Below are 14617 nucleotides of genomic sequence, written 5' to 3' on the forward strand. Positions count from 1 at the left end.
TAACTCTGTGACCCCATAGACTGCCAGCCAGGCTCCTCTGTCCATGGGATTTCCCAGGCAAGAATACCAGAGTGTGTTGTCATTTCCTTTTCCAGGGGATCTTCCTGACCTAGGGATCGAACCTACGAATCTGTGTTTCTACCATTGCAAGCAGATTCTCTTACTCTGGAGGCCCCACAGTAACAAATGACACCCTTGGAAGTTATTTGTGCTTTGAAATGGAGGGCTCAGTGAGTTTCTTAGACTCTCCATGTGGAGAGGCTGCCCCCTAGTGTCAGTAAAGCATATGTATAAGGCTGGCGGGGTTTCCTAACGTATGAAGGTTCTAGAGGTGGGCTGATCAGCCTGAAAGACCAGCAAGTGCCACACAGTCTTCAAATACAGACAACCCATCATTTGCTTTACTTTGTGAGTGAGCAGCCTGGGGAAAGGTGGGCTAGTGTAACATAAATACAGGTGTGTGTAATAGAAAATTTGGAAACTAGAAAAGAATGACAAATTTTAAAATGAGTGGTAATCTTAACTTGGAGAAGAGGAACCACAGTTAAAGTTGCTGCACTTCCTCCCAGTCTTTTTCTGCATAGATGAACTCATACATGCAGTTTTGCATTTTGGATGGATTGGAATTATTTTTTTCTTTCTCTTCCCTCAGTGACTTTTTAAACTATTAGTAGTTCTATGTAAACTGAAGTTTTAAGTAGACACTTGGTTCATATTAATGATTCACCATAATTGAGTTTTTTCAAATTGTTAAACATCTCTGGTTCCAGTTTGCCTTATTTCTGTTGATTTTTCAAAGATAGATAACTGGAAATGGAATTGCTGGGTCAGGCAGGAACATTTTTTTAAGTGGTTGGTCAGTTAGCTTTCGGAACATATAATGTTAGCGAGAATTAAGGAAAGTGTAAGACAATTTTCTAGGGAAAACCACTAGAGCATTCAGGTATGACCTAAATCAAATCCCTTATGATTATACAGTGGAAGTGAGAAATAGATTTCAGGGACTAGATCTGATAGATAGATTGCCTGGTGAATTATGGACTGAGGTTCATGACATTGTACAGGAGACAGGGATCAAGACCATCCCCATGGAAAAGAAATGCAAAAAAGCAAAATGGCTGTCTGGGGAGGCCTTACAAATAGCTGTGAAAAGAAGAGAAGTGAAAAGCAAAGGAGAAAAGGAAAGATATAAGCATTTGAATGCAGATTTCCAAAGAATAGCAAGGAGAGATAAGAAAGACTTCCTCAGCGATCAATGCAAAGAAATAGAGGAAAACAACAGAATGGGAAAGACTAGAGATCTCTTCAAGAAAATTAGAGATATCAAGGGAACATTTCATGCAAAGATGGGCTCGATAAAGGACAGAAATGGTATGGACCTAACAGAAGCAGAAGATATTAAGAAGAGGTGGCAGGAATACACAGAAGAACTGTACAAAAAAGATCTTCATGACCAAGATAATCAAGATGGTGTGATCACTCACCTAGAGCCAGACATCCTGGAATGTGAAGTCAAGTGGGCCTTAGAAAGCATCACTACAAACAAAGCTAGTGGTGGTGATGGAATTCCAGGTGAGGTATTTCAACTCCTGAAAGATGATGCTGTGAAAGTACTGCACTCAACATGCCAGCAAATGTGGAAAACTCAGCAGTGGCCATAGGACTGGAAAATGTCAGTTTTCATTCCAATCCCAAAGAAAGGCAATGCCAAAGAATGCTCAAACTACTGCAAATTGCACTCATCTCACATGCTAGTAAAGTAATGCTCAAAACTCTCCAAGCCAGGCTTCAGCAATACATGAACCGTGAACTTCCAGATGTTCAAGCTGGTTTTAGAAAAGGCAGAGGAACCAGAGACCAAATTGCCAACATCCGCTGGATCATGGAGAAAGCAAGAGAGTTCCAGAAAAACATCTATTTCTGCTTTATTGACTATGCCAAAACCTTTGACTGTGTGGATCACAATGAACTGTGGACAATTCTGAAAGAGATGGGAATACCAGACCACCTGACCTGCTTCTTGAGAAACCTATATGCAGGTCAGGAAGCAGCAGTTAGAACTGGACATGGAACAACAGACTGGTTCCAAATAGGAAAAGGAGTACATCAAGGCTGTATACTGTCACCCTGTTTATTTAACTTCTATGCAGAGTACATCATGAGAAACACTGGGCTGGAAGAAGCACAAGCTGGAATCAAGATTGCCAGGAGAAATATCAATAACCTCAGATATGCAGATGACACCACCCTTATGGCAGAAGGTGAAGAGGAACTAAAAAGCCTCTTGATGAAAGTGAAAGTGGAGAGTGAAAAAGTTGGCTTAAAGCTCAACATTCAGATAACGAAGATCATGGCATCTGGTCCCATCACTTCATGGGAAATAAAACAGTGTCAGACTTTATTTTTTGGGGCTCCAAAATCACTACAGATGGTGACTGCAGCCATGAAATTAAAAGACGCTTACTCCTTGGAAGGAAAGTTATGACCAACCTAGATAGCATATTGAAAAGCAGAGACGTTACTTTGCCAACAAAGGTCCATCTAGTCAAGGCTATGGTTTTTCCAGTGGTCATGTATGGATGTGAGAGTTGGACTGTGAAGAAAGCTGAGCGCCGAAGAATTGATGCTTTTGAACTATGGTGTTGGAGAAGACTCTTGAGAGTCCCCTGGACTTCAAGGAGATCAATTTCTAAAGGAGATCAGCCCTGGGATTTCTTTGGAAGGAATGATGCTGAAGCTGAAACTCCAGTACTTTGGCCACCTCATGCGAAGAGTTGACTCATTGGAAAAGACTTTGCTACTGGGAGGGATTGGGGGCAGGAGGAAAAGGGGACGACAGAGGATGAGATGGCTGGATGGCATCACTGACTCGATGGACGTGAGTCTGAGTGAACTCCGGGAGTTGGTGATGGACAGGGAGGCCTGGCGTGCTGCAATTCATGGGGTTGCAAAGAGTCAGACACGACTGAGTGACTGAACTGAACTGAAGACAATTCAGGATTATTTTCAGCAAGTAGGTAGATGTTGGGGATTTTCTTCCCTTTGGTAATAATACCTTGGAGCAAAAAAGGAAGTCAAAGTCATTTCAGAACCCTTTCCTCCATAAGAGACTGTGGCTGCCACAGTTGGGCATAGGCATTGGGAATTAATTTCTGAACTACAAATGAAATTGCCAAAAGACTTTGCAGCAGAATCAGATGAAGATGGTCTGAGAAAGTGAAGCCCTCTGAGGGGCCACACATGTCCTGTGGTCTTACTTTGTCAGTGCTCCACTCCCAACTCCCTCCCAGACCTCCCCTTGGGTTAAAGGCCTGGTAGGGCTGTGTTGATTGCTGAGAAGTCATGGTGAGAGATGGCATTCTCTACGAGTGAGTGAACCAGATGGCAGTGTTACTGCAGCTCATCACCCTTTTCTCCATGCACCAATCACCTGGTAAACAGCAGGCTGACCTCAGGGCTTCGAGAGTAGCCAGGGAGGCCCTCTTTGTCACTCATACTATCTGTTGTTGAGTCAGCTGGCAGCATGAGTGGGCTGTGGGCAGTACTCTGGCATCCAGACCTAAACTCCATTTCCAAGCCTACTTTGAGATCCCTCACCCACACCCTTCTATTACCACCTTCCAGTTCTCTCTTCAGGATCTGCCCCCATCCAGGCGGCCTCACTCATTAAATAGAGCCTCCCTCATTTCCTCTGTTTTCCATGCTCACCATCACACTCTAAGTCCACTGGAGGCCTCACATGTGATGTGTGACTAAGGCAGGTTGTCAGATACCCTGAACTTCTGTCTTCACTTGTAGGGTGGGAGTGGTAATGAGCCCACAGTATGCGAAAATGAGGACATGATGCAGAGGGCCTGGTGCTTGGTGGTCGGTCACCCGTGGAATGTTAGCTGTTTCTTGGAGTTGGGCGACCTGGAGCCTGCATATAGCAGAGATTTGGGGCAGACGATGAGCCCTTCTTGTAACATTGCCCATCTTGTCACTCGACTCTCCAAGCTGTACAGGTGAATGAGGTTACCTGTTCTCTTTCCAGGTGGCTCTGGACTTGTGGGAAGACTTCAGCCTCTGCAGGGAAGGGCAGAGAGAATGGGTCATCCAGAAGATCCACGAGTCCCAGTTCATCATCGTGGTGTGTTCCAAAGGCATGAAATACTTCGTGGACAAGAAGAACTACAAGCACAAAGGAGGTGGCCGAGGCTCGGGGAAAGGGGAGCTCTTCCTGGTGGCGGTGTCTGCCATCGCCGAGAAGCTCCGCCAGGCCAAGCAGAGCTCATCCACGGCGCTCAGCAAGTTCATCGCCGTCTACTTCGATTATTCCTGTGAAGGAGACGTTCCCGGCGTCCTGGACCTGAGCACCAAGTACAAACTCATGGACCATCTGCCCCAGCTCTGCTCCCACCTGCACTCCCAGGACCGCAGTCTGCCAGAGCCGGGGTTGCAGCCGGGACGGGTTAGCCGAAGGAACTACTTCCGGAGCAAGTCGGGCCGCTCCCTGTACGTCGCCATTTGCAACATGCACCAGTTTATCGATGAGGAGCCTGACTGGTTTGAGAAGCAATTCTCTCCCTTGCATCCGCCTCCTCTCCGCTACCGCGAGCCGGTCTTGGAGAAGTTTGACTCGGGCTTGGTTTTAAACGAAGTCCTCTGCAAGCCAGGGCCCGAGAATGAATTCAGCCTCAAGGGCGAGTCTGCGGGCCCTGGGACACCTGCCGACTCGCACTCTGAGGGCCTGCAGTTCGGGCCTGACGAAGACGTGGAGGCTGGACCCGTTGTCGCGGGCGCCAGTGCCGTTCTGCGGCCCCTGCTGCATGCGGGGAAAGCTGCTGGGCCCTCGGACATGCCGCGGGACTCGGGCATTTATGACTCGTCCGTGCCCTCGTCTGAGCTGTCCCTGCCCCTGATGGAAGGGCTCTCCGCGGATCAGACGGAGACGTCTTCGCTGACGGAGAGCGTGTCGTCCTCCTCAGGCCTGGGTGAGGCGCGGGGAGCGGGAAGCTGGTGGTTCGGTGGGTTGGGTTCCTGATGCAGGCTACAGCCTTGCTTTAGGATTCCAGAATCCAGGAGAAGCTTTTTGCTAATTTTGCTGCAGTTTTGTCAGTCGAATGTTATGGGAAGTAACAAAACTACATTGGTAGCCTCCCAGGTAATGGGACTGGTCAGGTGTGTGAGCTACAGAAATACTGATAAGAAATTATGGTGAGCTGCCTGGTACCATGTTATGTAACATACAGTATGTGCATTAGCTCGCCTTTCTAACTGAAAACGTGTAGATACTAAAACACATTGGGCCCCAAGTGTGTTGGATGAGTGTCTGTGGACCTGTAGATTTGTAGAGTTCACCACTCCCCACCTTGCCAATATCTTTAAAGCCACATGTATTGACCCAGGAGTTCATGCAGCATAGTATTCTCTCCATTCTAGCTCAACACAGGCTCTGGTAGAAGGGCCTGCTTCCCCAGGGAGGCCCCACAGGATGCCGTCTGGAGCTGCTTTTACTGTGCCTATAACCCTTTGGAGTCCGTGCATGCAAACCTGGCCCCTCAGCTGAGGGAACTGGAATCTGGTGGCAGGATGAGAATGCCCAGCCTTGAGCCGGTGGGGATGCCTGCCTCACTTGTGCAAAGTGCATGGTGCAAACCCAGATCCAGACTTCATTCTGGCCTGAGCACCCAGGAGTAACATGCCACTCTGCCCTCTCTTCTTTTCTTAGGTGAGGAAGACCCTCCTGCCCTTCCTTCCAAGCTCCTTGCCTCAGGGGCGTGCAAAGCAGAACCTGGTTGCTGCAGCTACACTGGTGAACTCCACACGGTCGCCCCTTTGTAACAGAATGGAAGAGTCTAAGCATTGCCACTTTAGCTGCCGCCTCTCTCTGGTTCCCCAGCTCATCTCTCTGGGTATGTGGCCCACTTGGAGCTGAGGTCTCTTACAAGGATATTCAGAGCGAAATCCTGGCCAGTACTTGCTCTCCTTGCCTCTCTATTCTCTACCAAATATATTGGCAGAGTCTCCAGTTCTCTGAAACCATGTGGAACTGTGAAAGGCATGTCCATAATGTCTGACAACAGCTTGCCATGTTAGGTCAGACTTTGGACTAGAGCCAATTCTGGGAGGTAGGGAAGAAACAGGAAAATACCCGCACTGATCATTCAGACTTAATTTATCTGTGCAAACTTTGCCAGTTAGCTATTGGCTGCTTTGATTTGAAATGCTTTGTGGAAAAAGCACTTTTGATGCCACTACAGCCGCAGAAGTCAAGTGCCAGTCTCTATGGAATCCATGTAGTTAAAGATAATGCCTCTTTCCATTGTTGGTATGGAATTTACAGTGCCATTTACAATGCCATGGGTGTTTAAAAAAAAAAGCTCTGGAGTCAGAGGTCAAGAAGGTAACTGAATATATAGTCATTTTTCATAAAAATGAGTCTTATATATTAGTGGGGGACATGTCTGGCCAAGGAGGGGGCTTCAGGGCCAGGCCAATGACCATCTAGACCATTCTTTCTGAGATGGGTTGGTCAATGTGCAGAGGGCACTGGGGCCACATCTTGAGTAGGCATCATGCAGGGGCCAGGTCTGCCCACCAAGTTTCCCTGGCTTATACTTACTTTGTTGAATCTCAGATGTTGGTGCCTAAATGTTTATTTTTAAGAAACTGGTACCTAACTGGGCTGTATTCACCGAAGTTGTAATTTGTGTTTTGGTTGACCTCTAGTCTAAAGCCCTGAACAGAAAATTAGGGATGAGAATCCACTGACAAAACAGCAGTATGTGGAGGTGGTAGCCAGTTAATCTGCTGAACTTGTTTTGCCTAATGACAAACCTCTTTTTAAGAAGGTGAAAAGGAAGGTATTGTTACAAAGATGAATGTGCTCTTCAAGTATTGTCTAGAGAAGACATGAGACCTGAAATCATTAAATTCTTGAATCTTAAAGTACTTCCCTCACAACCCCAGCCTGTGAATAAGGTTTCATTTTCTTTTTGTTTGACTTACCCAATTAAAAATTTGTCTCTTATACTTCACTCTACCAAAAATAGGCATTGAGAGCTTAAGAGGAAAGAATTTGCTTTAAAAGGGAGAAGTAATATGTTCTGTTTTTACAGAATTTTTGTTTCCAAAGGGAAAATAGTTGTTCCTTTTCCCTCTCCATGACCTTAAGGGGGAGTGAATATCTTTTTCTACCTTTTTCATAAATGCTGTTGGATTTTGGCACCAATACCAGGGACCCTGATTTTCACTCCTTCACAAAATAGGACCAATATTGAGGAGGGGGACATTGAGAAGCATCCTAAGGTGGGGTGTGGGGAAGTGGGGAGGGGAGGACTTTTCCTTCGAGGCTCACGCCCAGCAGGTGGGGAAGCGAAGGCTTGCACCCTTGCTGGAAAGAAGAGGTTTGTGTGTATCTTTGATGCAAATACCACACTGCCTGCTCTGTAAAGGCAGCTGGCAGCTTCTTGGGAGATGAACATGCTCGTCTGTTCTCTGGCATCGAGTTTCCTGCAGCTGCTCTGAGGGAGAGACAAGTGGGCTGCAGAACTGTCTCCCCTGTAAGACCAAGCATCTTGTTGGAGGAGGGATGTTCCATGCTGTCACTGTGGAATCCGAGATGAACATAGTTTCTGGCCACCCGAGAGTGTCCTGCCATTCCATTGTCGGCATCCATTCTGTGAAGGAGATGGGGCAGTCTTATTAATGTATGAAAATGCACTTGGGAACATTTTCAGAATGATTTCTTACTGAAGTCAAGAAATGGTGCATGCCCCAGAGGTGCCATTAGGAGCTGCCTTAGGATAGATGTTCAGCTTTGTATGTGAAAGGAGGCATCTCTGAGAAACTGGCCCCAGTAACAGAGTGAAAGACCAGAGAAGAAGCATCAGCTGAGCTCCATGAGCATGGGCAGAGAGCTTGCTAAGTAAACTCACTGTGAAAATGGAAAGGAAAAACTGTGCTTGGCCAAAAATCAAGTGATGCTTTAGCTTGGATTTAGGGTTTAGGTACTTACTTTGAAATACTAAAGATTGTGATGTTCAGCAAAATCAAACTTTTGTACCAAGTAATGAAAAGGACAGTGTGAGTGCCCAGCTCTGAGTAGTTGAGAAGTCCAGTGTTTCTAGTGTTGTCGTATTACTTTCACTTTTTTTTTTTTTAAACCCTCCCCATCTCATGCTGGAAGTGGGAATGGTTGCCATATATATTAATGCAAAACGTTTTATGCAGAGGTGCTTTTGACTCACGAATGGTCCTGGATGGTGGAAATGATAGGACAGAATTCAGATAAAGGTTCAAAAGTCACAGGCTTTCAGATGCTGGGGAACCAAGAATTCGAATATGGGATTAAACTCAATGAAGGGCCTTCATTCCTAGAGTAAAAGGCTCTGTAGCTCAGATAGGTGGTATCCTCTGTACCGGAGACCAGAGGTAGGTCCCGGCTTCCTTCAGCTAACTGGGAAGAGCAGGTAGTTGAAATGAAGGAGCCAGTTGTTTATCTTGACTCACTGATGCCCTACACGTCTGACACACATGACACCTTAGCATTTGGCACAGTCGGCTTTTCTTAGAGCATGACCAGGTGGGTGAAGGCCCAGGCAAAGGTGTGTTCTTCTCTGAGGTGAGCTACAAGCAGTAGGGACTGCCTGGATGGGCCCAGCCCAGTCATACAGGGGCAGGAGTCTTTTGGAGGACTGAGGCCTGGGCCTCTGAGGGACATTGATCTCTAGATAATCAGAAGTCATCCAGGCCCAGGTCCCAGGACTTCAGTGAGTGACCTAGCCAGTTAACAGTATTTTGAGCCCAATGTGAGAGAGGCCATAAAAGTCATGAGACAAAGAGTTTTTGGTTGACACAATAATTGAGATACTCCCAGATCAGAAGTTCAGAGTTGAGTTGTCTTTTCCTTTAAAAGAAGCAAAGGAAGAAAAAAGCTTTTTTTTTTTTTTTTTATTTAAATTCCTGGTGAAGAAATGACACACTTTCCTCCCTAAAGAGAGAAAACTCTGCAGTCTGCAACCAGCTCAACACTAATTGGGCTCTCTTAAGGAGAGAGGAATTACCCTGTCTTTATTGGAGAGAGGTGGACAATGGCAATGAGAAGATTATGAGCCTTTTCTAGTTGATATTGTTGGGAAAGAGTCTGTTCTTATTTAACAAATGCTGTTCCTTCAGGAGGCCCCCCTGTAGCAAGTGTAGTGATAAATAAGGTGTGGTGACAAACCCTTCTCAGGCTCAGAGAGACAGCGGGGCCTGGTGGAGACTGTGGCCAGCAGACACCCGTGTGCCGTACTACAGGGAGCAGCCACTCCAGCCAGTTGTGACCATACAGTGTTTCCTGATTGTCCCATTTTTCAAGAGAAACTGAGAATCTGGGAGTTTTACATGAAAAAAATCTGATTATTTTTTTTTGTATGGGCAATAAAATTCTTAATTGAATTCAGGAAACCCATGGGTGGACCTGATTTGGCCCACTAGCTATCAGTTTGCCACATCTGCTTTAGAAAATTTGAAAAGAAAGGCATCCATGGTAATTACAGATGTCTGGTGCCACAAGAAAATACTCTTGCTAAATGCAGCCAGAAGTTAGATTGCCTTTTTTTTTTTTTTTTTTTTACCCATTGCTTCCCTAAAGAAATTTGCTATGATTGTGAATACATTTGAAATCTTTTGATTGCTTCTTCATACTTCATATGTCTTAAGAAAAAGGCAAAGCAATTGTTAATTTCAAAATCAGATTTCTCCTCACTTAAAAAATGTGACACTTGAAACAGTTTCATTTAAATTCCACACCTTAAAGGTCCTTATTTATAGTTTTAACTCGTGGCTTAATCACTTTTTTAGATGAATTAAATCACTTTTTTAATGCTGAGCTTAGGCCAAGCCCTAATGAGGAAAGCAGACATTGTGGAGAGCAGGGCAAGGAGTCCTGAGTATCCACTAGAGCCAGGCATTTGCTCTATCTTCGATTTTAAATAACTTGTGAATTGATCTGTTTTGGAGATTTGTGACAGAATACGGAGATACCAGTCAGGAGTCCTCATGGAGTTGGGTCATCCTTGCTATATCACCTCCTTTCCAGGTTCAGGGTTAAAATAAACAGAAGGCGATCAGACTGTAAGCCAAAAGCTTTCATGCCGATTGCAGAGCTTTGGGGGTGAGAGAAAGTTTGGATTATCTGGCAGGTGCCCATCTAGTGTCAAACAGAAAGGGTTGTGCATGAATTATTTCAGTCATTTGGCTGTGGATGTGATTCTGGATTTTCAGTGAAGGAGCTTCTGTAACCTACCCTGCTGATCAGATAGTTCTTTGTACATCTTCCTTATAGAAATTCAAACCAGCCTCCTTTTGTTCAGCGTGTAGTGGAAAAAGAACAGCTGCTCACCTTCCATGTATTTGAAAACCACAGTGAAATCATCCCTCTAGTATTTTTATTCCGGTGATAAATAATCCCACCCCTACTCATTCTTCACAGCTCTTGTTTTCCAGGGGCTTAATAATTTTCACTGCTCTTCTGTTTCTCAGCTTCACACTCAGTTTAGTTGCCCAAATAGAATGTGGTGCCTTATTCACATTGGTGCCTTGTGAAAGCCAAGCTCAGGATGGGGATTAACAGAAATTCTTATGTACCCAGCTTCTTTTACTGTTTAGAAATATAAAGACGCTTTTTAAAAAGTGGTATATCACCTGTGTTCATTTTGAAGATTGCTTACTACATTTTTTTTCTCAGCGGTAGTCCTCTATCATATGTGGGTTTGTTATTTTTTTCCCTCGTGTGTTCAAACACTTGGTGCTTATTCTTGATGTGTCTGATGTCATTCCCGAGCTTCTTCAAGATACCCTTCAAGACCAGCTCTTACTATCTGAGTGGCAACCACCCCTCCCTTCCAATTTTGGATTCTATTTTTATATATCTGTATATGTCACCTTTAATTCATGACTCATAGTATTATTAAATGGTGCAGACTTTAGCCACAGACAAGATAGCAGTTGCTAAGGGCTAATTTGCTAAGAGGGCGAGTGAGGCCCTCTTGGGAATTTTGGGCAGTTGCCTTCCCTCCTGCTCTTCGACTCCTCTCCAAAATTCAGTGAGGATCACAGACTCCGCAAGGAACATGTCCGTGTTCTAAAGGGCTGGAGCCATGGCTCCAGGTCGACCAAGCACTGTGGTTTGTACAAGCAGATGCCTGACAAAAGCAAACCATTATGACTGTGTATCTGATGTTTTTATCAAAGAAAATTTCAGTGGAGAAGATTCAAAGAAGCTATCTTCTGTTTGTACGTGACAAAGACAAAGTTGGCCGCTCCAGTCATTAGCCAAAAGATAATTACCGTTGGATGACGCTAATGTGTAAGCATGTTATTTTTAATAAGTGGTTATTTTCTGTCTCAAGAAAAAGTTGTAGTGAGTCTGGAGAGAGCAAAAGCTTTTGTAAAAACCAAATGTATTCATTTAGAGAGTAGATGACTTTTATTTTCACTGTTTTGTTTTTCACTGCAGAAGCTCCCTATTTGTCTGGGGGGAAAGCCTGTGGAACAGTGGTTATTGCCATTGTCTTTGTTTCATCTTTAAGTTTCTCCTTTGTGAGGTTTGATGGAATAGTGAGCACTGACCAGCAGACTGTAGCAGCATGCTATATTTTTACATTGAAGATGTTACTGTCTTATTTGATTTGTACATAACTGTAAATAGATGATAGTAGTCCACAGGTGACATTTGCAAAATGTTGTTTTTGTACTCTAGCATCTCTGCATCAAATAAAATGTTTTGTTTTAAGATTGTGGTGGCTCATTATTCTAGGTCATGTTTTCTGTTTCCTGAATAGCTGGGGTTCCTAGCACAATTTTCTGTGGGCCCTCATTCTGAGAGGGAGAGAGATTACCCAGGGTGAGGAGGCCAGGATGGCTGGTCTGTCTTATACTTGCAGGAAAAGGAACCTGCTGCCCTTGATTGTTTATTCCACCCTCCGTCGGTCAGATGCCTGTTGTCTCCTCGGTGTCTGGAATGGGCAGGGACACTTACCTCAAGGAGAAATATGACTCTCAGAACAATGGACTTTCTTTGAAGAAATTGGAAAAGAAGTTGATGGATGCTGAAATTTGGGAGCCACAAATTTCCTGTCATTCAGAAAGAAAAAGGTGCCTGTTCATTCTTCTGACGTGAGGTGTCTCCTCTTCTGTGTGCCATGTGCTCTGAGTTATATCCCTGGTGTATGTCAACTTTGGGGCCTCATTTTTGAGATTCTGACACCCAGAAACGGGGTAGCTTTGCTGAGGGCACAAACAAGAAGTCAGCAACATTGGGATTCGTACATCTGATTGAATCATCCTCATTCCTAACCAATGGGCTGTACTGTCTCTCAACATAATTTCTAAGAAGAAAAAGCCTTGAGTAGCAAGTTATGGCGAGTTGGTTCCCTCCTTAGTCCACATATTGAGAGTACAGCTTGTTCAGAGGTTAAGGAGACGGATCTAAAAGGACTCTATTGAAAGGATTTCATTAGGAGGATGCTGCAGTAAGTGAATACCTCTTTCCTTTTAGTGGTGAGAAAATCTTTGGACAGCATGAGAAGCCCTAATTTTTACCATGGTATTAGAAAGCAAGAGTCCATTTTTATATCTGCTTTGGGTTCATACAGTTGCCAACATCTGTGGGACCTCACCACTGGTTTTATTTACTTTGTTTTAGAAATGCAAACTTTAGGTAGCAAAGACCAGCTTCCCTTTGCAGGCTTTAATTAGGAAACACTTAATTTAGGTTTAGTTGAATAAGAGGCTACAGGCAATAAACAGGTGGATGAGGAAGGAGATGTAAATTATACCTCCACTGTCTCGGTCATGGGTGTCCCTGGTGGCACAGTGGTAAAAAATCCACCTGCCAATGCAGGAGATGGGTTCGATCCCTGGGTTGGGAAGATCCCCTGGAGGAGGAAATGGCAACCCACTGCAGTATTCTTGCCTGGAGAATCCCATGAACAGAGGAGCCTGGCAGGCTACAGTCCATGGAGTCGCAAAGAATCAGACACAACTGAGCTTGGGCATAGTGAGCCCTTAATAAAGGACTTAAGATATTTTCCTCCCCCACCCGCTACCCTGTCTTCTCAGTTGAGAGGAACAAAATCAGAAGTGGTTCAAGAATAGCGGAGATAGAATGAAGGGCAGGACAGACAGAAACAAGGGGTAAGGCCTTTTGCAAGGAGATGAAATTCAAATGGGGTCTTTGAGATTAAGGAAAAATAATGCAAGATCACTAGGCTTGGCTCCCTGGCCTCTTTCTAGAGGGTTTTTACACCATCTTTCACATTTATAGGTAATAAAATCTTTTTACAATATTTATGTGAGAGCCTAAAATATGTATTGGAGATGCAGTAATGAATAAGATATACATGATCCCTGCCATCTCGCTTCCACCTCATTCTCAGTATGGGACTATGGGCAAGCTACCTAATTGTTCTGAGCCTCAGTTGTTTGATCTGCAAGGTGGGACTGATACCTGCCACATTGGGTTATTGTGAGACTTAAATGAACTGGGGTTTATAAAGCACCCACAGCCACACTTGACAAGTGCTAGCCGTGTGGTCGGAGAAGGCAATGCACCCCACTCCAGTACTCTTGCCTGGAGAATCCCAGGGACAGGGGAGCCTGGTGGGCTGCCATCTGTGGGGTCGCACAGTCGGACACGACTGAAGCGACTTAGCAGCAGCAGTAGCCGTGTGGTAAATAGTGAATCTTATTCTGTGGAAGAGCAGGTTTTGGACTACTTGTGGGCCCTATGGATATGGGTAGAAGATAGGAGCTTCAGCCCAGGAGGTCAAGCGCAGCAACTTTGTTAGGTGATGTGTTAAATCATCTCTCCCTAAGAGAAGAGGGTGGGTTTACATGTGACTGTTGTGGAAGGAAGGCACGGGGCTTGTGGAGGGGGCGGTGCTCCTCACAAAATCAAACTAAGGCAGGATTCTTAAAAGTTGACTGTACATAGCCTGTAACAGTTGACTGGGTTCTCAGATCTGCCTTCGTCCATTTACCAGGCTCATTTTCCCCTGATCATCTTTCAGCTCTGATAGAGATACAGACATTTTTCTGAATTTGTTGCTTTAAGGTCCCTGTGCTGGATTACCACACTCTGCTCTGGCTGTGAACAAAAGCAGTGATTGTTTCTCTAACCGACGGCCAATTCATGGTCGGGGGAATTTCCCAAGTTTTAGAAGCTGGAGGGGACGCAGAGACCAAGTAATGGTCCTCAGGTTGAAGACTGCTCTTCCTGATCTTAATGGTTAAAACATTCCAGGGAGTGGGACAGGTGGCAGCTCCCAGATAAAGCATGGACGTTTCTCACCAGGCTGGGCAAGGCCAGGCCAGGCAGGACTCATCAGAGAAAGGCCGAAGCATGACTGGTGACAGAAGGCAAAAATAAGCAGGACCTGTCTTTGGTTTATGGGGTCGCACAGAGTCGGACATGACTGAAGCGACTTAGCAGCAGCAGCCTTTGGTTTATGTACCTGAAGTTTGAGGTACTTGAAGATCCTGCACACAGTTATATAATTGTGCATTCTTGATGAATTTTTTAATCATTATGATTAAAGTGGGGCTTTGGTTTCAGGTACCCGGAACTTAGATCTCAGTCTGCCACTTT

The 14617-nt window shown here is 45.0% G+C and overlaps 1 protein-coding gene across 1 annotated transcript in view; it reads left to right on the forward strand.

Annotated features, from left to right (window-relative positions):
• Positions 1-11761, forward strand: part of IL17RD (interleukin 17 receptor D) — a 68142-nt gene extending 56381 nt beyond the window's left edge. Inside the window, exons 12-13 of the mRNA XM_055557437.1 lie at positions 4034-4973; positions 5711-11761. Of these exons, the coding sequence (XP_055413412.1) occupies positions 4034-4973; positions 5711-5823 (1053 nt within the window). The 3' untranslated portion in view covers positions 5824-11761. The remainder of the gene's footprint in view (positions 1-4033; positions 4974-5710) is intronic.
• The last annotated feature ends 2856 nt before the right edge of the window (positions 11762-14617 follow it).

This window comes from Bubalus kerabau, chromosome 20 (assembly GCF_029407905.1).
Source record: "Bubalus kerabau isolate K-KA32 ecotype Philippines breed swamp buffalo chromosome 20, PCC_UOA_SB_1v2, whole genome shotgun sequence".
Taxonomy (NCBI): domain Eukaryota; kingdom Metazoa; phylum Chordata; class Mammalia; order Artiodactyla; family Bovidae; genus Bubalus; species Bubalus kerabau.